This window comes from Falco naumanni, chromosome 5 (genome assembly GCF_017639655.2).
Source record: "Falco naumanni isolate bFalNau1 chromosome 5, bFalNau1.pat, whole genome shotgun sequence".
NCBI lineage: Eukaryota > Metazoa > Chordata > Aves > Falconiformes > Falconidae > Falco > Falco naumanni.
In genome coordinates, this window is record NC_054058.1 from 27,550,458 (window position 1) to 27,575,274 (window position 24,817).

General features: G+C 39.8%; 1 protein-coding gene across 7 annotated transcripts; it reads left to right on the forward strand.

Annotated features, from left to right (window-relative positions):
* Nucleotides 1-825: 825 nt before the first annotated feature.
* CHRM2 (cholinergic receptor muscarinic 2) lies at nucleotides 826-24,739 on the forward strand. Of its 7 annotated transcripts, XM_040594408.1 has the most exons (6): nucleotides 826-947; nucleotides 3,238-3,336; nucleotides 4,227-4,360; nucleotides 8,613-8,783; nucleotides 15,963-17,398; nucleotides 18,300-24,739. In XM_040594408.1, exons 5-6 carry the CDS (start codon nucleotides 16,002-16,004, stop codon nucleotides 18,343-18,345), a joined length of 1,443 nt encoding a protein of 480 aa, XP_040450342.1. In that variant the 5' UTR covers nucleotides 826-947; nucleotides 3,238-3,336; nucleotides 4,227-4,360; nucleotides 8,613-8,783; nucleotides 15,963-16,001; the 3' UTR covers nucleotides 18,346-24,739. The 7 variants fall into 7 exon arrangements, with proteins under 7 accessions (XP_040450342.1, XP_040450344.1, XP_040450345.1 ...); XM_040594410.1 differs by lacking the exon at nucleotides 8,613-8,783; XM_040594411.1 differs by lacking the exon at nucleotides 4,227-4,360.
* The last annotated feature ends 78 nt before the right edge of the window (nucleotides 24,740-24,817 follow it).

The following is a 24,817-nucleotide window of genomic DNA, read 5'->3' on the forward strand; positions in this document are numbered from 1 at the left end:
TCTTAAATCTCAACACTGGTTTTAACCTGCCTAGGCAGGGGGAGACAAACATACGTTATTCATGGCAAGCACTTATTCAAGGAGTTCTTTTGAGGCTGGAGAGGGCTTTCATTTAATTTTTCTCCCAAGAGACTTTTCACAGTCACTTTCCTGGGCTCCAAAGCCATGAAAGAGAGGAAGCTCCAAACTGTGTGTCTTGTCTGCCCAGGAAATAGAAATGCCACATTCTTATGAGCAGTCTTGAATTCATAGACTTAAGAAAGTCATGTATGAGCATCCTAGAAATCATTTGTCAGTCTGCTTGTAACTCTCAAAACACCTTCACGAACTTTCTTCTCAGAAAAAGAAAAAACCTCAAACACCGTTTGTCACTTCCTGTGTCTTGCAAAACCAAAACTTTTGGGTCACGTATCCAAATTTACTACATAAGCTTTATTTTTATACTGATCATAACAAACTCAGATAGATTGAACTGCTTTCTGACCACAGAAGCACAATGAGCATCACAAGCTCGCAAAAGAGAAACTATGAAACCTATGAACTTTTCCTCTTTTTTTTTTTTTTTTTTTTATGTTGTCTTTATTCTCAGCCAAATACCAGCACACTCTTTGCATCAGAATAGAGTGGATCATTATTTACTTGTTCCCAAACATCACCCTGTTTCCCAATACTGAAAGAACAGAAGGTATTGCAAGCTACGTGCAGCAGATTCATGACAAAATTCCTAAAACACCTGAAACTCAAAATGTCTATTTGTGTTTGAAGTCCATGTGTATTTACATGGGGGTTTTAAGGTATATTGGCTCTGCCTAGTTCAAGGTAAATTGCTAAATTGCTTCAGTTTCTTGCTATCTGGGGCACTAAACCAGTCCATTGATGTAAAGCAACAAACTCCCTTCACCTGTGGACACTACAAGGCAGCAAGAAGAGATCGTCCTAGAAAAAGTGTAAGAGTTCAGTTCTCTTAAATCTCTCTGCTAAATCTCTAGTAGAAAATAACTATGAACTGTGTTACGTTCAGTTATAAACAGATTGTGCGGAAGTATGGGGTATGAATTAAGTAAATCACAAGACCCAGCAGGAGTAGCTAGAAAAGACATTTGCCTGATTACCAGATATAATTGTGTTATTTGGGAATGCCATCTTTTGAATGCTAGATCTTCTTTGCACAGATGATGCAATTCAAATGTGCTATCTTTGATCTAAATTGATTATACATTTGCAATGCCTAACTTGGAGGTAACGAAAAAAAGAATTAATACTTCTGTGTAAGATGGAAGTAAGGAATTGTTCTGTATTTTTCCACATTCCTCACATTTTTCTGTCCCTTGCACGTTTCCAGCCTGTGTGGGTAACTGAGACATCCCTTGTGTCAGGTGTTAGAAGCATAAGCCACGTTCTTGATGGAAATGAAGCAGCAATGGTACCATTCTTCACTTTCTGTCTCAGCAGAGGGTTCCCAGGCTCCCATGAAGCCTCTTATTCCTGTATGCAGGAGTATGAGAAGTGGAAGATATCCAGTTATTTTTTTACCTAATTGTGCTGTCATTGTCCATTGACCACTTAGCTGATGGTAGTGGTCAGCCTGGATCATGTTGGCTGATACTATGAGGCAGGGTGTTTGATACCATTGGACACTGTGTTGATAAATATCTCCTTGCTATCTATTCTAACAGAGCCCATCCTTATCACATATTTAAACTAATATTATTTTCAAATTTCTGTTGCAACTGACAGTCACAATGGCAACTGTTTTCTAAAACAGCAGACCCTGACTTTATCCCCTATGAAAAAGAAAGTAAAAAATAGCTGCCTGCTCTTCCAAATATTTGAGAAATTGGTACGAAGATATAGATAATGTACTGGCATAGTTTTTATTTTATGTAGAATCTATACTAAGTTACATCTCGAGTTTTCTTCTCTGTTTGTCAAAACATTAATAATTTAGACTTTTACTGGAATGCCTCTTCTCAGAACGATTCTACCTATCCTCAATTAGTTACTGAGATTTTTATTACCTGGGTTACTAAAAGGCTTTTCATTTAGATGCAAAAACATAATCTGTTAAGATTCGAAATGCTTCTAGTATATGGTGGGGTAACAGAGAAAGCACACTCTCCCTTGAATTTCATGGTCTGAGATATGCAAACCTTGGACAATTATGAAGAGAATACGTGGTTCTGTCAGTGGCATGGTAGGTTGGATGGCATTTGCTTAAGATGACCAGCATCATTATGAGTGATATAAAAATATCATAGATCTCTGTAGAGAGATGACTGACATTTTTCAATGTTCATTTGCAAAGCAGCAAATGTAAAGAAGCAGATAATTAAATTTAAAGGGCATTTTCCGTCCATAACATTAGAAAGATTAAGAGGTTAAACATTAACCTGACTGCAAATCCTCCCATTATGTCTCTTTCTATAAACAAGAGTATCTGCATTTTTACTATTCAGTGTTGTTCAGTGCATGAAATATTCAGTGTGATTGCATTGGGTATCACAAACTAAACCAAAAAGATCCAAATTAACTCATTTAAAATGCAAATAAATAAGTAAATCTAATCTTACTTTACATATATTTTTATACACACATGCCACACACACACACACACCCCCCACCAAAAAAAAATACACTTCAGAAACTTCATGAAAGCCATTCAGGACTTCATGTATGTGGAGAGCATTCATGTTATGATCATATGTTTAAAGCTTTGAAATAGACTGAATTTAGAACTAAACCTCATTTATATTCAGAAATAAGAGAAAATATTGTCTTAGTGATATTGCCTACAGCCTGAAAGGACACAACCAAACCTCAGAGATTTTTTTTACTTACTTTATGACTGGATATGCAGTAAGGAGCAGTATATGCTTTTGTGTGTACTACTACTGGAAGTCCTCATACGAAAAAGTCTGAGAATTGCTGTCTTGGACATCACTCCAGCTCTACCCAAGGAGCCTGCTTAGAGATGGAAAGTTGCTTGCCTGCTTCTTGACAAACCCACTCTAAGATGACAGCATCTGGATTGGGATCACACAGCTGTTTTCTTCCTCAGTGCCAATTTCTTTTTGTGGTCTTTGTAAAGTAAGAAGGAAAAAATAACCCACTGAGAAGCAGCTATACCAAAGAATCTTAAGCCTGTTATATCATGAGCAGAAAAAAAAGGACAAGCAGACAATCTTTCTTTTTCCCCCCCCCCCCCCCCCTTTTTTTCCTCCAAACATTTCCTTTCAGATGTCCCTTTGAAGTCACAGGCTTATAGTGTGAGTGACTGAGAGCAAGGAGCTGTGAAATGCGCCTTTGAGCCATAGACTCCTCAAAGAGTATCACAAGGTATGTATGACTGGGGTACACGACATCTGCAAATCAGCATGGCGTTATCGAGGCTTTGTTCAGCCTCAAACTCTGGAAGCTGCAGAGAAACAAAAACTTCAGAGAGAGAAAATAATTTCTCCTGTCCTGATTCTACCTTTTTTCTTAGGTGGGGTGTGGGGTGTGGGGGTGTGGGTGTCTGTTACTGAATGCAGTGATTGTGCTGGTGTGATTTGCTTATGAAGAAATAATTGAACATACATATACATTGTATATAGAATATAAGTGTGTTATGTGTGCATAAATTGGGTATAGTTACCATCTTTTGTTCCACTCAACCTTGTTATGTTCTACTACTACTGGATACTTGCATTGTTAAAAATTTACTACCACTTCTCTGCTGTTGTAAGGTCGTCCCTTCAAACTACCCTGACAAATACATCAATCTTCACACTCACTAAAACCAATTCCTGTTCAGATGGATCTGATTCACTTCATAATCACATGCACAGATCAGCAAAACACCTTAGTCCTGACCGGTTACATCTCCTGATTCTCATGGGTCTTCTGCATTTCTCATCCAAAACAATGTTCATTACTTCTCTTACATGAAGGGTATTATATAAAGGATACTCTGCCCCACTGGTGGTTCTCAAACAGGGAGCAAAACTGGCTTTCATGACTTTGAAACAGTCAGTATTGACATAACAGTTTCTTACAAACTTCAGAGAAAGCTTATGATGGTTAAGACTATTTCTGTAAGCTGTCAGGTGGAGCCACTGATCAGTGTCACCCAATATTAATCTTGAGTGGGAGGGCAGCACCATAGTGTGTCATTACGGCATTGCTTCCTGCCAGACCCGCTAGGAGATTTATATGAGATTGCATAAATCTTTTTTGTCTTTCTGCAGTTTAAAGTGTCAGAGAAATGGGAGCTGAGCACTGCCAGAAAAAAGGAGTAACTGTCAGACCAGAAGATGAGAAAACCAACACGGTGTAACCTCAGGAAAATGATAGCCAGAAGACTGATCTAAACAGCAGAAGGGTGGGGAACAAGATGAGAAAGACCAGAAAGCTGAAGGGTAGCCAGGTGCTGCACTAGGCAGCAAGGAAAAATGAAAAAGGAATGAATGGGAAGTGATGTGAGTTTGTTCCAGACCCACAGGTTTCTGATCATATCCTGCTTCTCCCTAAAGCAGAGCCACTGCAAAGATCTGAGGGAGGAGTGTCGCTGTTAAGGCAAGGAGATGTGGAGGCAACACTTAGTAATACAACCAGGAGCAGGGGAAAAAAAAGATACCAAGACAACTCAAATCCCCAAGATGTGACTTCACAGAGAGCCATGGATGTTCCATGACACTGAGCTGTGCCTCTCCCAGTTCAGCTGAGACAGCAGGGACATGGTGTGCTGGACACCAGCATCCAAGGGTCCCCAGAGTTCAGTCACAGTTTCCCTTTGTTGCTCACTTTAATTCTTTCCATTGTATTTTTGAACAGCTTACCTTCCCCAGGGACCACAGGCAGAAATATAGAAACCCTATGAGAAATGCCAGCTTTGCCCGGAGATAAACACCTGAATCCTGCTCGGCTGTCTGAATCTCGTACCTTTCAGAGGCAGAGCCATCATGGAATTGATTGTAAATGGTCTTAGACCCAAGGTCACAGCTTTGATCCAGAACTGAGCAAGAAAGGAATTATAGAGAGAGGGGGAAATAAGGTCATGTCCACAACATAGATAATAGCAGAGGAAACAACAAAAGCCATCCATGGGGGAAAAATCATCTCTATAAGAAAGCTGAAAACACTGGAATTCCTAATTAGGGAAGAAAGGGTAACTTTTTGAAAAAATCATTCCTGTCCTTTTCTCCAAATAGGTTATGGAGGCCAAGTCTCAGTGAATGGCAGCAGGATTTAAGAAATAAAATTTTTGAATGGCTATTGGAGATGAGATTTCAGATCTTCAGGTCACTTGGGTGTTTTTACAATACTGCTCAGTGTTAGCTGGTCTCTGTGGGCTGGCATGGGATAATACAGACAGATACTGGAACTAGGGTAGGTGAGGAATTTCTACTGCAAACAGGCAATAAGGGATGACAATTCAAAGAGCCCAGGTGAATGCTCTCACAGAACTATTTGTTTCTCTTGTAGTCACTCTTGCTTTCTCTTCATTAATTTCTTCTCTTTTTCACCCACACCTCAGTCTCATCCCCATCTCTTCCCTCTTGCTTTCACCCCATTTTTTATTTTCTCTTTCCCCTTGCCCCACACCTCCTGATGTATCTGTCTTTAGGCATGACGGAGGCACGATGCAACACAGCAATCACTGCTGAGCAATTCTGCTGCTGCTGCATGGCACAGAGTAGGAGTGATTTAATCTCTGACATGACACCCCAGGGACTCAGTGGTTTGATGGAGGAGATTGTTCCCTAGGTACATTGCTAGACAGTATTTCACTTCCCATAAGTTTGCTTTACCATCAAGTTCCAATTTAAAGAGTTAAGTAAAGACAGGATTAGATCGAGAGAACCGGACCATGTAGGTGACACTGCAGAAGATGAGGGTAAAGTAAAACCTTAAGAAGCAAAATATATTAGTTAGTGGTCTTTTTCTCCTTGGACATGTTTTCTGTGGAAAGGTAGTCTGAAATAGAGAAGCAGAAACATCAGATTTGCAGACAATAAGAGATAAGCCTGCCAAAGGAAGGGAGAGAGTAAGCTACAGCATAATTGTGGAAATTCAGGTTATTAATATAAACAGTTTGAGGTCCTGAATACCAGAAATAGGAGAGCAACTGATTTCACACCAGCCAAGTCATTCTAGCAGCAGTCTTGGTGAAGCTGACTTGGTGCTTCTGCCGTGATGTGAACTAAGTTCCCATGCAGTAAAATATAATGGCGCAGTCTCTAGAAGCCTGAATTTCAATATCAACCTATTTGTCTCAAAAATATTTTTGTTTGTTTGTTTGCTTGCTTGTTTTTTAACTCATATTTGAATTACAATGAAATGTGCAAGGGACATCAAGTATATTCATCATCATCACCCTGTAGAAGCTTTGCATCTCATAGACTTCATTGCCAAGGTGACAAGATCAGTTTGCAAACCGCCATGTGAAGATAACAGTTTTTAATCTGCACACTTGTGACCAAGCAGTTCTTGTGACAGGGGCATAAGGGTTTGTGTTTAATAATCATAGCAAACTGTCTCTTATGAGGGAGAAGCTGAGCTGAAGCCTCCTCTGCACCTGGGGACAACATTCTGTGTAGCCTTTTCATGCCTCACAGAGCAGAACTATGCATACAATAACTGCCTGCTTGTCTCTATCCCGCGTTAGTTAATGCCTCTCAGGCTTTTAATGGTTTTGGTTTCAAATAATCCCAATTAGCACTTCCGAAACCTTGCATTTTAAATGTTCCCATTATTTTCTTTTTGCAAACATGCAAGAGAGGTCAAAGTTTGATGTGAACAACCTTTGCAATGTCTTTTAAAAAATCAAAATGAATAGAGAGCTTGAGAATACTTGCTGGTGCATTTAGTCTTCCTGGCCCAGTGAGGCTGACTGTATTTTTAACAGGTGTATCATCAGAGACTAGTCCCCAGTATCCTGTTATTAAGTTAACCTTGTTAAACATTGTATTATGGTTTAACTTAGGATAGGGTCTTCTTTTAATGCCATGGTGAATTATTCATACACAAAGCTAAAGTATTTTACCTTGTCAAGTGTAACAGCAGTGTGTCGAGACCAGTATCTGGAGCCGTGCATCAGTGGCAGAATTACACACAGATTCCTTAAACCTGTAGTGGAGTAAAAACACAATTAGTCTACAACTACGATCTATGTAATTAAAGTAGGTAGCAGTCATTTAATGAAACATAACACAGCCAGAGACTTAGAGAGCCTATAACAACACAGTAACCATGAACATAAATGCTGCAGAAAACTGATGAATAAATATTTCCTTCCTTTGGCAAGGAATATGTAATCTTTGATGTTCTCTGTCCACAAAAGGGAAGATGACCATACAGACTCACAGTAAACGTTCATAGCTGTGATTAACATGTTTATAATTAGCTATAGCAAACCCTTTGTTTGAGATTTTCAAACATTTTATGAGCATTTTGTTAAGTATTGTTAGCATCTTGCCATCTTTCACACACTTCTCTTAAGACTGCAGAGTGGGTTGGGAAATACGGATTCTGATTTGGGAATTTAGGCACCATTCCCTTCTAGGAAGGTAAAGAACTATTTAGGTTCTTTCACTATTTCATTGTTGCTGCCTTAAATGTGGTCTGCAGAAATACAGGCATAAAAAAAGATTTAGCTGCCCTCTCAGAAATGATTTTGCACTTCAGTTCAATATAGGCTTAAATTCTTGCAAAGAATTTGAGCCAACTCCTTTTATATCTGAGTCAGCTTTCTTCTCTGTGCTTCTAATCTATGTCTTAGGTAAGCTGTTAAGTGAAACGGAAGATGTGTAAAAATTACCGAGATTAATGGACACAGAAGCAGAACAGACTAGGTTTTCAAGCTCTAGAGAATGTCATGTAAGGGTGACCATGATGAACATAACAAGAATTTTAAAAGCATTTACTGAGTAAAGAAACTGGGTACTTTCCACAGTAGATTTGAGGATCATCTAGAGGTATCACAAGTGAGTCTGCTAGATCATAAGTGAGTGAATAAGGAAATCACTGATAAAAGCAATGTACTAACACCATTTCAAACCAAGGGAAAAGGAAAGATTTTCTTTAACTTCAGTAAGAGTCCCTTTGGGCCCTCAGTACATTAATATTCCTGTCAGAGGCACTACTGAAGGCTGAAAAATCTCTGAGGAACAATGAGAGTCTCTGTGGGTTTATTCAGGATCCCAAAAGAACCTTCATGTCTTGGAGGGGTTTGTGGAGATTCACTGAAATACCACAGCAGCTTTGCTGGACTCACCGGCAGGTTGAGGGGGCTAATCAGCGCTTCTTTGAGACACCCTCTTGTAGTGTATTATGGTTCTTTGTTATTACTTCATCACCAATATTCCTTCAGGCTTTGGCAAAAAAAAATCTTTTAAACCAGGAAAAAAACAGAGTGTATTTTGGAGTGTTTATTTGTTTGATTTTTTTTTTAAGATCTACCTGTACATGTTTTAAATAAGAGATGAATTTCTGTTGTGCATTAGCTCCAGGTATTTAGAATAAATTGTGAGCTGGTTTCAGTCAGCCTTCTGAACCCTCTGCTCTTTCACTAGCTTTACCACTTGTCACCCAGGGACTTTGCATAGCTCTCATAAGGTTTTTCTATTTAATAGCACAGGCATGATAGCTGATACAAGGATAATGAAGTACTGTGCCTCCTATTTGTGCTGGGCTGCAGAGGGAGTACTTACCTATCACGGCACTGTTCCTTCAGAGAATATAACCTGAAAGCTAATGATCTTCAATTCAGTCTTAACAGAAGCTTAAATAACTCTTCTGCTGAGGTAACCTTTCTCATGGATGAGGATATTTATAAATTTAGTCCAAGTTCTAGTATGAGTATTTTGCCTAAAGTGCTTGAAGAAGATAGTTACAGTCAGATAAAACTTGTTGGGGTTAACTGGTGTGAGGAGCTTCAGTCGACTTCCAGCAGCACTGGTGCAGTGTAAGGAGGAAAAGAGAGGTGACTTACTGCAATCTGTCACTTGGATCGCCCTTTTCTAGCTAGCCTATAACCTCTGCAAGTGAAATCATCACAAGTCCACTGATTCAATGTGTGTGGCATGAGCTAGTCCCTGGTTTTGCTGCCTTTGGGTGACACCAGCCACTCTTCTGACCCACTTATGAACTACTCTGAAACACCACTTTGAATTGAATCATGCCCGAAGTGGTGACGACGTAATACTGGGTGCAGTGGATAATCTCAGGCCTGAGCGTGCGTGTCTGTGCAGCGGCTACCCCAGTCTAATTTCAGCTCAGTGCTGAGACTGTTTGCTACGAGAATATCTAACCATAACGGTTTCAGAATTTCTTCAAATTGTATTTCTGCTCCTTAATTATAATAAAAAGTAAATTGTAATAAATTGTGGGGCTCCTCACTGTAAGATATACGTAAGTAAATTTTCAACATATTGAAGCCACCCTACTGGTGGACAAGCCTGCTTTATGTGGTACCTGCCTTTCTGTGCCTCTAGATGGAGATCCTACCCATTTAACTCAGCCCTTTAGAGAGAACTGTGGGATGCTTCAATAGGAGCTCCACTTTGCTTTTCATACTCCATAGACCAAAAATTACTTTGTTCTCCGATTCCTGAGTTATAAAACTATTTTGATCTTAACAACTGGATTTCTGGACACACACTCCTCTTAAAACTTACCTGAAAAAAGGAAAGAAAATGCTATTCTGGTCTAGCTTTCTACAAAGTGTCCTGAATTATTTACTTTGCCTGAAATGCAGTGGTGAAACCCTCCGTCCTTTCAGTTGCCATTCTGCAAACGCACTCCAAGAAGTAAGCACCTCTGACAAGCTGTGTGCACTGTTGCAGGTGGGACTCAGAAGGAATTATATGAACTGTTGTATTCAGTCACCTTTACCGTACGGGCAACCATATGATATGGTTCCATCAGAGCACAGAGGAAAGCTTTGCCATAACTTCACCAAGACACTTGACTATTTGCTTGCTGGTTTGAGACCAAGGGTTCTTTACACACAATCCTAGCAAGAATAAGGAGACACATAAGTGGAAGTATATCCTCTAGTCCAGGAGGTAAAACCCCCTTTTTGTAGATCAAAACCAGTTAGATTAAAATATGCCTATTAAGCATATTTTTCAGGTTTGCCCAATGCATCAAGATGCTGAATTTAGCTTGTAATGATGTCAGCTGCCCAAAGACAGAATGCAAATTCTTTCTTGATTACACAGGTCCTGAAAAACAAAGACATATCTGTAGCCAAGACCATACTTTCAGAAAGATAATTAAGTGCCCTAGTACCAGTGGGCAACTAATAGCATAGCAAGTGTAATAGTAATGACAACAGCACCAATATAGTAGAAATACATAATTATCAAGACCTTTGAGGAAAAACTGCTTCTTTTTTTGCTGTTTCCTGAAACGAGATGTATTATGCTGTGGTTGTTTGGTTTGGTTTTTTGGGGTTTTTTTTCTATGCTGCTTATAATTTTCTCTGTGTAATTTGGAATACAAACCAGTTGGGCTTGTGGCACTGTATTTGTCAGTTTTAGACTATAAGAAGAGCAGTGAGTAGGATTTAGTTAATAGCTGTACAAATATTCAGACCCTAACAATAGCACTGAGGCAGCGATATTGATGCTAGCACTGCCACCTACTCATGTACAGTTCCCTGCTGACTTTGGGTGGGTATTTTTATTTTTGCTTTATTTCAGTTGTTGTTAGTGGCACAATGTTAGTTTGCTTTTGTTAATTCTCTACAACTCTGATCTACTTGTTTCAAGATTTATTTTGCCCTTAGGCACCTTTCATGATGAGATGGGGGAAAGTAGATCCAGACAGGCCCACAGAATATCTTTTTTTGTAGGATATGTGTTGATTGAGAAAAACAAAAATACATGAAAATAAGAAGAATAGACCACACCAAGGCAGCAACACGAAAGTAGCTCATGTGGTGAAGAGTTTAGCCTGGTATTTGGGAATTTTCTGAAATGCATTTTTTACTAAAAGACAGACTAGATCTGTAATCTCTCTTAAAGTCTGTAATAAATCCTAACTAATGTACCTAGTATATTTGTCACAAGCTTAGAGGTTTTGTTTCTCTCTTTTTTTTTCACACCATGGCTTTAAATGGTGCCAGGAAGGAATTTAGAATCAAACCCAGCACAGTTCAGGATGAAAATCAGTTCAGGAACAAAAATTAAACCTATTATTGCTACAGCAAGAGTCAAATCCATTTTACATAGATTCAGACTGGAGAGGAACTGGATCAAAGAGGGGAAGTTAAAAAAGCAAAATTTACTTCTGTTTGAGATTTGAGTGCTGAAAAGCGTTGAGTAGCAATGTACATAGGTTCCTGGGTTAATGCCATTTAAATCACAAATATAACTTTCAGGTACAGATCATTTGTTGTTTCTTTCATGTCTTGACCTTTACATGCTTTCAGAGGATTCAAAAAAAACATTAAATCCTTACCATATTTAACTTGGCAATATGCACAATACAGAGGAAGGATTTGTCTAACAAACTTTGACAGGCATGGCGTATCAGCCATTTTTTAAAAAACATATACAACATTTCTACAGTTTGTTTTGTGACAAATGCTGGAGATCTATTCCAATTTTGAAATTACAATGATTGCTACAAGATTCATCTGTACCAAAGGGGTGGGATCCTGTCAGGGCAAGTAGAAAGCACAGTCAGCAGAATGCAATACCTAAGTAGTATAATACCTAAGAATGTAATACCTAAGAATGCAAAACCTACTGTTTGATTTTGTTTCAGTGTCCAAGAAACAAAAGATGAAGAAATAGATCCATTTGACGTTGACTCAGGAAAAGAATTTTCTAATTTTGAGGATCATGATCCTAAAAGATCATGCAGTCCTTGTCCCTTCTCCTTGTCCTCCCATTTCTGCAGGCCTCCTCCTCAGGGTCTGCAATAGAATAGGATGAATAACGTCAATGGCATCATTTTGCTTCCTCACACTCACCACGGTTCTCTTCTACAATGAACCAGCCTACAGATGTCAACCACCAGACCTCTGTTTTGCTGTTCCAAGCAACTACTAGGGAGGTAAATGAAGGAAAGTAAAGCAGATTGTGGCTGCCAGCACGATCTGTGAAGGTTTACTACAGCCTGTGCCATCCGGGACTACATTTCTCATTGTGAGTGGTAAAGGCGGTCAGGTCAACCCACCCATGCCCTGCTTCTGCCTGTCTACTAGTCACTGCAAAAAGACCTGGCATCACACCAGGCCAAAAGTGCATGTAACACGTAGCTCACCAAATCCCCCAGTTCTGCCCCAAGACCTTCTCTAGTCAAAAGAAGGGAAGGGAACAATTTTCATCACTATGAATTCTTTAGAGGGGAGAAACTACTGCACTGGAAGTGTTTCCCAACTACATATAAAATACCAAACTGTGAATTATTTTATATGTGGATTTCTTGGCTTTGGACATTTTCCATGCAGTGATTATGGTGTTTGTATTCCACAGAGTCATATATGTTTTAAAATATATTTCAGAAGATGAACTCAGTTGATTTTCAGGTCACAAGAGAAATTTCTTGCCTTTTCTGGGTATTTTCTGTTTAGCAAGAATGCACTTAGTATAGCAGGATAAATTATAGTAGCCCACAGGAGTCAGTGCCGTGTTGTGCAACTCACACAAACACCCACGGGCTTGCAGAGGAGAGCTCTGTTTCTTCAAGAATAAGATCTGGTATGTCTCATAACGGGAGGTCATTTTACCTTAAAATGCCTCTGCCCCATAGGTCTGCCTGATGAATACCATCTGTTCCCGTAACAAATGCCTCTCCAGCAAGAAAGATGGGCTCCATGGCATGACAAAACCAAAAGTACTTCACAGGCAGTCCTGTACCAAGGGAGCAAGTGGCCACAATAAGAAACAGAATCCTCACTACAGGCCTGACTCAGACCCTACTGGAGCCAACAGGAAAGAGTCCAGCAGGTTTCAGGTGGTCTTGGGTTAGGAAGAATGCATACTCCTGTCTCTGCTCATATAGCGGCAGTACTAGAGGCAGAGATGTTACATGTCGATTGAAAAGAAATGCTTCTCCAGCCCTGTACCTTCTCATTAACACACAGAGCAAAACACAGTTCACTTTACAATCATATTGATGCAAGCAAAGGAAGATTTTACTGGAGTGAGTTTCTCCATACTTAAGAAAGCCATAGCTGTCAATGCAACTTGCAGTCCAGGACTACCAGCCTTCTCATGGCAGGAAAGTTTTTTGAAAAGAGAGATCACTGGGAAAGGGACTGCTCTGCTTTGCTTCTATTCAAAAGAACACAGTGGAATCCTATTCCTAACAAGTAAAATTGCCTTTTAACCTTCATCCAGCTTCTTGCAGCCCAGATAATAAAATCAGGGGAATTAATATAGAATTACCAATATTTCCACTGGAACTGGAAATGTGTCCCTGCCCTTGCAGGTGGGTTGGAACTAGACAGTCTTTAAGGTCCCTTAACCAACCCAAACCATTCTATGATTCGAAGTGGGTAAAAATTCAGATGAAAAGACTTTGGAACAAAGTTAGCTGGGAGATGGCAATTTGGTTTCACAATGAGTTTCAAGGTTTTAAAATAAATATCAGTTTCTCAGTGGAATGAAAAAAGAAAACCAACCAAAAACCTGAACGTTTTGTTGAAATGGAATTGTAGAGAAACATTTGTTTTTTTATCATAAAGCATAATTTTTTCAGCTCGGATCCTCTCTCACTCTCTTCCCTTCTTGCTCCCCCTCTCACTCTGTCACCAGAGGTAGCTGCAGAGCCCTGGATCACAAACTATTTTCAGCTGAATTTTTTTTAAATCAGTTCACCTCTGTGAGTTATTTTCTCTTTTTGTCAAAAATGCATTCTGTTAGGAATGTTCATGAACAACTCTGCTTGGGAGGAGTTCTTAGCTTGTCCAAAAAAATTGATATCTTACACATCTAACTGGACAGCCAGCTGCTCAGCTGTGAGGCTGTGGGTGAAAAGCACACAGTGAATTGCTGAAATGACAGTCCTATATATTAAAGATATACTCCTGGCTATACTTCTGGCTATTTTTTGCACACAGTATAAATTCTGTTATATTCCACTCAGCCTATTCTTACTGTACAAAGCATATATTTAATTAAAACATTCCTCATCACAGTTTTGTTCTCTTGAACCTGATCACAAGGATTTTAGGGCTGTACCTGTGAACAGATTGTAGGAAAACTGTCTGTCCAACCTTATGTTCCTCTGTTCTCTTCAACATGGAATTCATAAACAAATCAGCTGTTTTTACAAGCAAAGGCAAATGCGTGAGCCCCACCTTCTGCCAGTTGTATTTCTTTAAGTGCAAATTACAAGATTACAAAACAGCCTCAGAATAAAAACCTTTACAGTGGTATAGCATTTTGACTTTTCCACAGAGACAGACTTGCTTACTTTTCTTAGAGGTGAGGAGTTTTGCTGTTGTGCTGACATTTTGCATCATCTTCTTCCTTTTGCATCTGAAAGAAAATACGCAGTGCTGAAATGACAGTGAAAATGCATTGCTCTGTTTATGTGACACAGATTGTATATGTCTGTGCATCAGCAGGTTAGTCACAAGGGCCAGAGGAGGATTCCTTGATCCCTGACGTGTAGAGGAGCCAAACATCACTGAACTTTCTGTCTTCCTTTGATTGCACCACCACTTTTAGAAGCTCTGCCTTAAAGAAGTGATGCCTTATGGGTGGGGAAAAAAGGAGAGTATTCCAGTTAGAAAGAGCCTAACTTCTCTGTTACATCTGGCCTTCATGCCTCAATAATCACTTGAGCACAGCTCATAAATAATGAGCGCTTGGAGACTGGCTGTACAATTCCAGTGCATTCTATTGACTTCCAGGGGATGCACAAAAGGATAGTACATATCCTGAAGGCAAAAGCATGTGCGTTTTTCTTGGTCTTCTATCAAATGCATATTGCCAGTAGTTTAATTACTATTTATTGAGTACTGCCAGCAGGCTATACGGGTTACAAAAAGAATTGCTGTATATAAACTGAACTGATTTTTATCTGTTTTTTTCTCTATCATTACCCTGCTATCCATTTCAGACTTTTTCTCGTAGCTTTATATGATAAAGATTAAAAATATTGTAATTTGAAAGAAATGAGAAAAGTACAAGCAAGCAAGCATCAAGAGATAACTTTATAACATTAAAAAACCCAAACAAACAACAACCCCTTTTCCAGTTACAAATAGTCAAATCACACTGAAATGGAAAAATATAAATAAAAATTGTACACATCTAACCAGATTGTCAGATGCTCAACTGAGGTATGTTTACTAACTCTATTGACTTCAACAGATCTACATTTTTTTTGTTTATCTGCAGACTAATAACTTTAGTTTGATGCAGTGCCAAAATCTTTTCAAGTGTTGACAATAAAAGTAACAGCAGTGTAAGAAAATCAGAGGGACACATGGCACAAACTTGTTCCCTAAACCTCACAGAAACATACCCAGATGGAACATGAAGGAAAGATGGAAACATAAGACACCTTCATGTGATCTGGCTCCTGGTAAACCGCATCTTCACCTCAGGTTAGAAGAATGGCATACCCTCAGGACTAGACTTAGGAATAGGGCTTGAAATGAGCAAAGTGAACTATTTTATTGGTAGGAAAGAAATCCAAATACAGATCCAGTTCCAAATTGTTAAGGTCAATATTAATTTTATAACAGGATAAAGAGAAAAATGCATCTGAGAACTTAAAAATCTAGATGTGGATTCATATGTCTTTGTCACATATTTAGAGGTATCTTACTGGTATGTCACTCCTAAAGGGATATTATATGTTGTAAGGTGTTTTCATCAGCCAAAGCCGACTGGTCCTTCTGAATACATCTTCTACCTTTAAACTCTTTCCAAGTAGAATTTTTTGGATCCATTTCCTAAAAGCAAAGTGACTAATTTAATGGTGATACCTGTTTTGTTTTCTTTCCTCTGCAGGCTTAAGTGATAACTGGGTATCTTGTTAGCAGAGCAGAAATGAATAACTCAACATATATAAACTCTTCCACTGAAAATGTGATGGCTTTGGAGAGCCCCTATAAAACTGTTGAGGTGGTCTTCATCGTCCTGGTAGCAGGGTCTCTCAGTCTAGTCACCATAATTGGCAACATCCTGGTCATGGTGTCGATCAAAGTCAACAGGCACCTGCAGACTGTCAACAACTATTTCCTGTTCAGCTTGGCTTGCGCTGACTTGATCATCGGCATCTTTTCCATGAACCTGTACACCCTCTACACTGTGATAGGCTACTGGCCCTTGGGGCCTGTGGTGTGTGACCTCTGGCTGGCTCTTGACTATGTGGTCAGCAATGCCTCTGTAATGAACCTCCTCATTATCAGCTTTGACAGATACTTCTGTGTCACCAAACCTCTGACATATCCTGTAAAGCGGACCACTAAGATGGCAGGCATGATGATTGCAGCTGCATGGGTGCTGTCCTTCATTCTGTGGGCCCCTGCAATTCTCTTCTGGCAGTTCATTGTGGGAGGAAGGACTGTCCCAGATGGAGATTGCTACATCCAGTTTTTTTCTAATGCTGCTGTCACTTTCGGTACTGCCATTGCAGCTTTCTATTTGCCTGTTATCATCATGACTGTCCTTTACTGGCAAATCTCTCGAGCCAGTAAGAGTCGGATAAAGAAAGGGAAAAAGGAAGCTGCCCAAAACCAAGATACAGTTTCCCCCAGCCTTGTCCAAGGTAAAATAGTGAAACCAAATAATAACAACCTCCCAACCAGTGGGGATGGGTTGGAGCACAGCAAAATTCAGAATGGAAAAACCACTGGAGAGACTGTGACGGAGAACTGTGTTCAAGGGGAGGAGAAGGAGAGCTCCAATGACTCCACCTCTGTCAGTGTGGTTGCTTCCAACATGAAAGAGGATGAAGCTGCCAAAGATGCCAGCCAGGCTTCCGCATCCCAAGACCATCTCAAAGCAGAGAACTCCAAGCTGACGTGCATCAGGATAGTCACCAAGTCCCAAAAGAGTGACTGCTGTGCACCCACCAACACTACCGTGGAGATTGTAGGCACCAACGGGGAGGAGAAGCAGAATAGTGTAGCACGGAAAATCGTCAAGATGACAAAGCAGCCAGCCAAAAAGAAACCACCTCCTTCTAGAGAGAAAAAAGTGACAAGGACTATTTTGGCTATCCTGCTGGCCTTCATCATCACCTGGACCCCATACAACGTGATGGTGCTCATCAACAGCTTCTGCACATCCTGCATCCCTGGCACTGTGTGGACCATAGGTTATTGGCTTTGTTATATCAACAGCACCATCAACCCTGCTTGCTATGCGCTCTGCAATGCTACTTTCAAGAAGACGTTTAAGCACCTTCTTATGTGTCATTACAAGAATATAGGAGCTACAAGGTAAAAATAATAATAAAAATAATACTGAAAAGGGTGAAGAAGTTCCAAATTAATTTAAAAAAAAAAAATGCCATAGCACTTTATGCTCTTCTATGGAATGTGCAATCCAGGATGTTAGCGGAAATATTGACGTGGGGCATCAGCTCCACCCCTGAGAACTACATTTAAAAACATTTTTTTAATTATTGAAATTAATCTTGAGGACGTGGGGATGCTTGAGGAAGTATTCAAGTATGTGGACTGGAAGCACAGTTCCTTGCTTTCTGAGAGTATTCTGCAGAAAGGCTTTAGAGTGTAAAAAGTTTTGGTCATTCTGTGTAAAATACTTGTTGGGGGGTGGGTTGTTCTTTTTTTTTCTCTCCCCACCCCCCCACCCCCGTGTCTGTTTAATATGTCTTCATCTAGGAGGAAAAAAAGAAAAGGAATTTTAACAATGATTGTGTGGAAGAGGCATAGGAGTTTGGAGGATTATTACATAATCCAAATGAATCATAGTAGAAGGTTTCTGTTGTCTAAAGCTTTTTTGTCACTGTTATGTAAGAATGTTAATGTTAGGTAAATCATGGTGAAAGTTATTTTATGTTGTTTATAACACTACCATTTCTAAAACTGCATCAGTTCCGAAATTTATTTATGTTCAACTTGTAACCGTTGCCTAATACTTGTATCATTCAAAGTCTGCCTCTAGTCCCCTTCTAGGGGCTTTTGTTCCATGATTCTTTCATCATGTCAAGGTAAAAGTGAAAAAAGACCGTCTTTTCCAGACTGCTACATCCCAAGACTATTTCAGCATTCATGTAAACCAAAGCTTTCGAGACAATTTTGTTCACTTTGTTTGTTGTATAACATCTACCTGTGGATTTGTCATTTACCTCCATCAGCCTTTCCTTCCTTTTTGTAGCTTTCCTGTCCAGGGTACAAAGACTGAATATCAAAGGAAGTTGTAAATTCGAAGAAAGGTCTCATCCAGTCAGCCACTACAGTGCCCAAACAGAGGGCCTCAGGTGAAGAATAAGAACAAGGTTATTACTAGGAAAATGGAGGGAAGTTAAATCCTTTTAAAATCTGATGTACAAATGAAGAGGTTTGCTGAGGCTCCACAGAATGAATAGTTAATATTGGATGACTGTGCTCTTGAGCAGTCAAAAGATGATTCACATTTATTGAGGAAATGAACAAGATGGACTGACATGCCCACATGGATTAAGCTCTGCCTAAGTCCTCAGTGTGAAACCAGTGTCCTTCCTGGGTGTATCCTGGACAAGATGTTTACTTTGTGGAAAAGATATTGGCTATATTGCCTTTTGTACCAGCTGGGAGCAATATTTTGACTGTAAGCCAAGGGATAACACTAATAAAAAGGCAGAGAGGAAAACAGTGAATTCACAAAACCAGATACTGAAATAGTCTGGATGGGAGGCTGGCAGGGGTCAAGTTCAAATATTACCTGCTACTCCAACCAGTTCAAATTCAGATTCTCTCTGCCTGGTAACGAATTTACTATTTCAATATTTGATATTTACTGTAGCACTGAGCGGACAGAAGAAAGCGTATCAGATGACTGAAAATAGCAATTGTCTGCGAGTTATGCATATTCTAGTTACCTCCTTCTTAGTAACTCTAACTTCCAGGCACTAGGGAAGGTAGACCTACAGGTTTTATTACCCAAAAAAGTAGCTTGCTGCATAGACAGTGTCCTAAGAGACTGTCTTCTGGATTGAAAGCCACCTACCAAGTAGGACACCAAATCATTCTGTTATTTCACTCTACCACTTTAGAGTCTTCCAAAACGCACTGCAAAATAGCAGCCTTCAAGATTACAGGGAAATTAATCTTGCAGACTTAACTTCTACATTTGACGAGCTTATTGAAACACAGTGTCAAAGCACTTTGGCAATATGACAATTTTCATGTTTCGAAGTACAAATTCCTAGCAGAAGGTGAAAATGAGGAGGATTAAACTGCAGTAAATTAAGGCCACATTAATCTCAGGATTAGTGTGTCTTAATACGCATTCATTGATTTTAGACCCCTAGTGATTTCATTCTAATATATCTAAGTGTCTCCATACAGCCAAGGGTCTAATTTTGCAATCCTTACTCACCTTGAGTCATATCTACTATACTATTTTCATCTTCCTGCTTGTAAGGAAGAATAATTCAATGATAAGGCTTGCAAAATTGAGTGCTGCTTGTCTTTTAAAACTACATTCACCAGGCTTATCTTGACAGGTCAGGGGAAAGATTTACATGATCATTTCTACTTCATTCATCCTTCTACAGTGTTAAAAAATTCAGATAAAAACCAAAGATAAAATGAAATCTGTTCATCTGTTAATTTCATTTTCTTTAGAAAAGTTTCATAAAAGGAACACACCTGCTTCTTTCTTTCAGCAAGTGCTATGGGTATCAATAGTACAGGTACTCAAATTGGGAAATAATGGTTTGTATATTCTTATCTAATCTTTTAGGTCCAGTTTTCCAGCAGGTGTGCAAAGCCTTTATTCTGACCTTTGAAACTGTCACTTGTTTATAAGTTATGAATTCTTCTAACAGCTAGGGACACTTCTACAAGTTAAAAAGTGCAAATTAGAGATTACAATTATACGTTTTCAACACTCAAAATAGCATGCAAAAAAAAAATAATTTGGGGCCAATATTATGAAACAAACAAAAAAAAACCCCAAATCTTGAGTTTGAAGCTTTCAAGCACTTTTCTCTAGCACCATCCCCACTTTTGATCCTAAAGGATAGCATGCTTTGGTTTGTGTTATAGTACATTTAAAAGGCTTGCAGGACACACAATTGTGAGTTTCCACCTTGTACCAGTTCAATAAAAAAATATTCCCATGGTACATCCACATTCACAGCCAACTACACAATGTAAAAGTAGATGACATAATGCACCTACACATGTATGCACAGGCATGCAAACACACACCCCAAAGTGATTTATATACATGGAAAATATTCACGTAACTTTCAAGATATTGCATGGGGTTTTGTCTGTGTTGCACTCGTTGGGAACTGGTGGGAGGTGCAGAGCCAACAGTTACTCATGACACTGTCTACCCCTTCCACAAGGCAGAGAGGAGGCAGAGCCTGCCCTGAGATACTGGGAACCTCGCAGGTCTTCAGCTGATTGTGGCTTATCAAAAAAAAAAAAAAAAAAAAAAAAAAGGGGGGGATTATCTTTCCAAGATGCAAAATAGTTTGTTCTTTTGAACATCTTTTGAGTTCTCATGTCTTTCCTTTGTGTCCCAAACCACGTTCACCAGGTTTCACTTCCCTTCTGAGTGATAGTTCTGCAAGATCTAGATGTCGGTCTTGAAGAGCAGCGCTCCCTGGGTACCTCCTCCAGCTTCCCCAGCTGTCACCTGCGCCCCGTCGCCCACAAGGCCCCAGGTGCTGCTGGTGCTGCCACATCTTCACCTTGGGCTTGGCCGGAGGATCCCAGCGGCATGTCCACACCATGCTGGCCACTTTTGTTTCACACAGAAATTGAGCAAACTGTGCAGGTGACGCATGAGAAAAATAACAGAAAACAATAACAAAAAACTGCAGCTAGCACTTCTTGCCCTTTCCTTTTCTTCCTCTTAATTATTTCCAGAAACAAGCTAAAATGGAAAAGGCCCACCCAATCTTTGGCAGCAACCCTGCTGCAGCAGGATCTGTCATGTCGGCAGCTCATGGGGAGTGACTGGTACTGTCACAGGCTGGTCCTACCTTCACTCTCCAGGGAGAGAACAACAGCCTGAAGATAAGTCCATCCAGCTGGCACCTTTTCTGAGCCTGAAAGGCATCTGTGGTTTAAAAAATAAAAAGAGAGGGAGGAAAAGAGAAAGAAAGAGAAAACCTGAAGTAATGTTGAGGAATCTGCTTTCCAGTGAGGGCTAAACCTAACAAAAATTTTTATCAGCCTTCTTTCTGTTTGGGATTTTCATTTGATTTACTAGGATTCATGAGGATCTGTTCAGAGATAGCAAAGTGTTTGAACATTGCCTGATGAAAAATCATCCAAAGGCAACAAACACTTCTATATAGGTCAGATTGCTTTTCTTTCTTTCTTTTTTACCTCACAAACGCTCATGGGGATAGAAGTAATCAAATGGACCCCAGGGATCAGTTGTTTGACATCTACAAAGCACGAAGGGGACAAAAGCAAGTGTTAAATCTATCACACCTCCATTTTATATTTTTCTGGTGGAGGAAAATGTATTTACAGAGGCGGCATCTTTAGTGAGCGTGGCCACGGTGAGAACAGCCCACACATCAGTGAGAAAACCTTCAGGGTGGCCCAGCTGCTCCTGGCCATCCCAGCCAGGCCAGGAGCACAAGGGAATGGGCATTTTTTTTGTTTGTGTTCTCATCTCCTGATGGATTTGAATGTGTCCATGTGTCTGCTTTGCAGTGGGGCTTCTTAGTAAACTCACTGCCCCCTTCTCCAGTTTTGACTGATTTTGATCCCAGTTCTTCATTCCTATGGATGCAACGGCTGCCCCAGTGCTGCCTGGGGATACAGGTCCTGGTTTCGCCTATGGTGCTGAGGTGGCACACTTTGAATTTTTCACTTCCACTGACACCACTTCCCCTTGCCACTTCTGTTGCCAAAAAATGGTCCTGGCCTTGCAGTATAAATGGGTAAAGCATCCTCACAGCCGTCATGCTGCAAAGCTGATGTGATGCAGCTGGGGCAGGCAGGAAGAATGCTGCTGATTTTTGTTTTCCCTTCCTCCCGTTACAATAATTTCTAAAAATCTTTATTTTTTTGACAAATCAGGATGCTTCTTGTGAGAAGCTAAAGTCTTAGGAAAGAAACAGCAAGAAAACAAACTTTCTTTCTCTGTGTGGGGAGTGTTTGCTGACAGGTAGTGGGTTTGGACTCTAATGCTTTTGATATTTTTAAAGATCACTTCCTAGATGGCTCTGTGCTCTCAACTGACAGCAATTCAAGTGGTAGAAGTTGAGAAGCAAAAAGTAGGTGTTTTACATCCCTGGCTCTACAGATGTTTTATATAACATGTCCAGAGACATTTGCTAGGGTATGATTTCGATAGAGTATTGCTTTTATTTCTCTTGTGTATCATGAAAAGCTCTAGACTTTAAAGATTTTTTTTTAATTTATAGAAAATCTTTCTCTGAAGGAAGCTGAGAGATGGTCCTTAATCTGCTGTGGCTCCTTTTTTCATTTCTTTGCCTGTCTTTCCTCTTTTGTCATAGTCTTGACAAAAAGCTTTCCTCCTCCCTCACTTTAACAAGTATGTTGCCTGTGTTTCAGCTACAGGTGTGCAATTTCTCTTACCTTTCAGGCACTGAATGCTGGCATTCAGATTCCTAAACCCCACCAAAATATTGCCTTCTCTAGCAAGCAGATCCCCCTCCACTGAAGCCCACACTACTGTGTGGAGTGAGAAGTTCCATAAATCCTTTCTGCATGGGTTTTAAATTGGAAGTAAAAAACCCACCAACCCTTGCGTGAAACAAAGACAAGTTAATTCTCTTCTTCCCCAGTTTTGTCACCTCCATATTAGAAAGAACAGTGGATAGCAGCAAAGAGTGAACATTCTTGTACTGGAATATCATGCAGCAACCTGCACAGATTAATTTCATGCCCTGTGCAATGGTAAAGCAGCCCTCCCTTCCCCTGCATACCCTTCCATTCCTGTGCTTACTAGCAGAGTGTTCACTGAGAAACCAAGCCTAAGAATGTAATTATAGCAAGGCTGAGTTGGACATGAATCATTTACCACAACCAGTGCAATTATTTCTCCTGTATTTTTACTTCACGCCTTTTGCTATGGCCTGTTTTGCTACATTATGGAACTTGTGGGTTACACGAGCATATCAGTCCTTCCAGGCCTCTTATTTTAGGATACTGGGTAGACTTGTTGTACATGATTCATTCTGGTATTAACCAAATAAAGGGAAACAAATTCTGGTGTCTTTTTGCCTTCCAAAGCTCTGCATAACCTGAAAAGTGCCATTAGGTAACTACTCTTTTTCATTTCTTATAGTGACTTTTTTTTTTGATTATTCTTGCCAAGAAGCACACAGAAACTGTTTTCTTTGAGATGCCCCAAAGTGCTCTGAGTCTCTGGGAGAAGCAGCTGTGGGTGATATGGGAGGCAGCATGATCACAGTCTGTGTTACAGTGGCCTTTGGAAGGAAGGATTTTGCTGGGTATTTAACATTTGGACTGACTCACCTGACAGCACTGAAGAAAGCACAGCACAAGCTTGGTGTGCCCCAGCTTGCAAGGGGACAGACGGGTCACGGCTGGATTGCTTTTCTGTTCCCCCCCAGCTCCTGTAGGCTGGGAGAAGGGAGGGAAGTTTTCTGCCCCCTCCAGCAGCTCTGTCTCTGCACCTATACCCCAAAGACAGCCCTTCTCTGAAGCACATCATGGTAGTAGTGATAGTAATAATAATAAAAACACTAGTGAGAGTGCCATGGTTGCCAGTAAACACACCTTATATCTTATCCCTTAATTCTGGTGCCACTTTGCAGAGGTGGTTGGTAAGTTAGAGAGTAGCAGTTTGTAAATACCTTTAGATAGTGTGTTTTAACATGACCAACACCATATCTTGACTGTGTAAAAAATACATTGTGTGTAATAATATCCAGATAAGGTTATAATGTAAATATAGCTACAATGAATGTCCAATTACTCTTCAAGCTCTACGTATGAGGAAAAACCTCATGTCTTCTTGAGACTTTTTTTTTTAACTTAAGGGTATGGAAAACCTGTTACTCATTTGTATAAATAAACCAACTGCATTCTTTTCTTCAAAAGAAAATACTCTGCAAGAGAGAAGGGAATGCATTACATGTATGTGATATCCAAATTCATATGGTAAAAGTGGGAACTGAGGATCTTACAAGTCGGGGACTGGTCAAATTCTTGATGCCGTACATTTGATCTCATATAAATAAGATAAGCACAAGTTTATGGTTAGCTGAGTAAAGCTGACCCACTTGATTATATACATTATAGATATATATTTATATATGCTGTATCGATGTATACACATTATACACAACATTCATACAGTGAAAGCAAGGTCTGACAAAGTCATATTAACTGGGAATTTGGATGTAGTGTTGTGCTTCATTTGGAAGAAAAACATCTGTGTTATTCAGCAACATTCAAATATATTATGCAGGATGAAGGAAGGTGTTTCACCAAAACAACTCATGAAGGACTGAGGCAGTGAGGGTTTGAAATATCCAGAAGACAAAATTACATGCAATATATGTGTATGTACTTCTGCTGAGTTGTATTCCTAGTTAAAGCATTGCATTAAACAGCAAAATATAATAATAAAAATGTTTTTGTATGTGGCATTTGTTCATTTTTTTCTTTTTACTGAATGAACTACCGTGTGAAATGTAAAACTGGGTTAATAAGTGGAGAAAAATA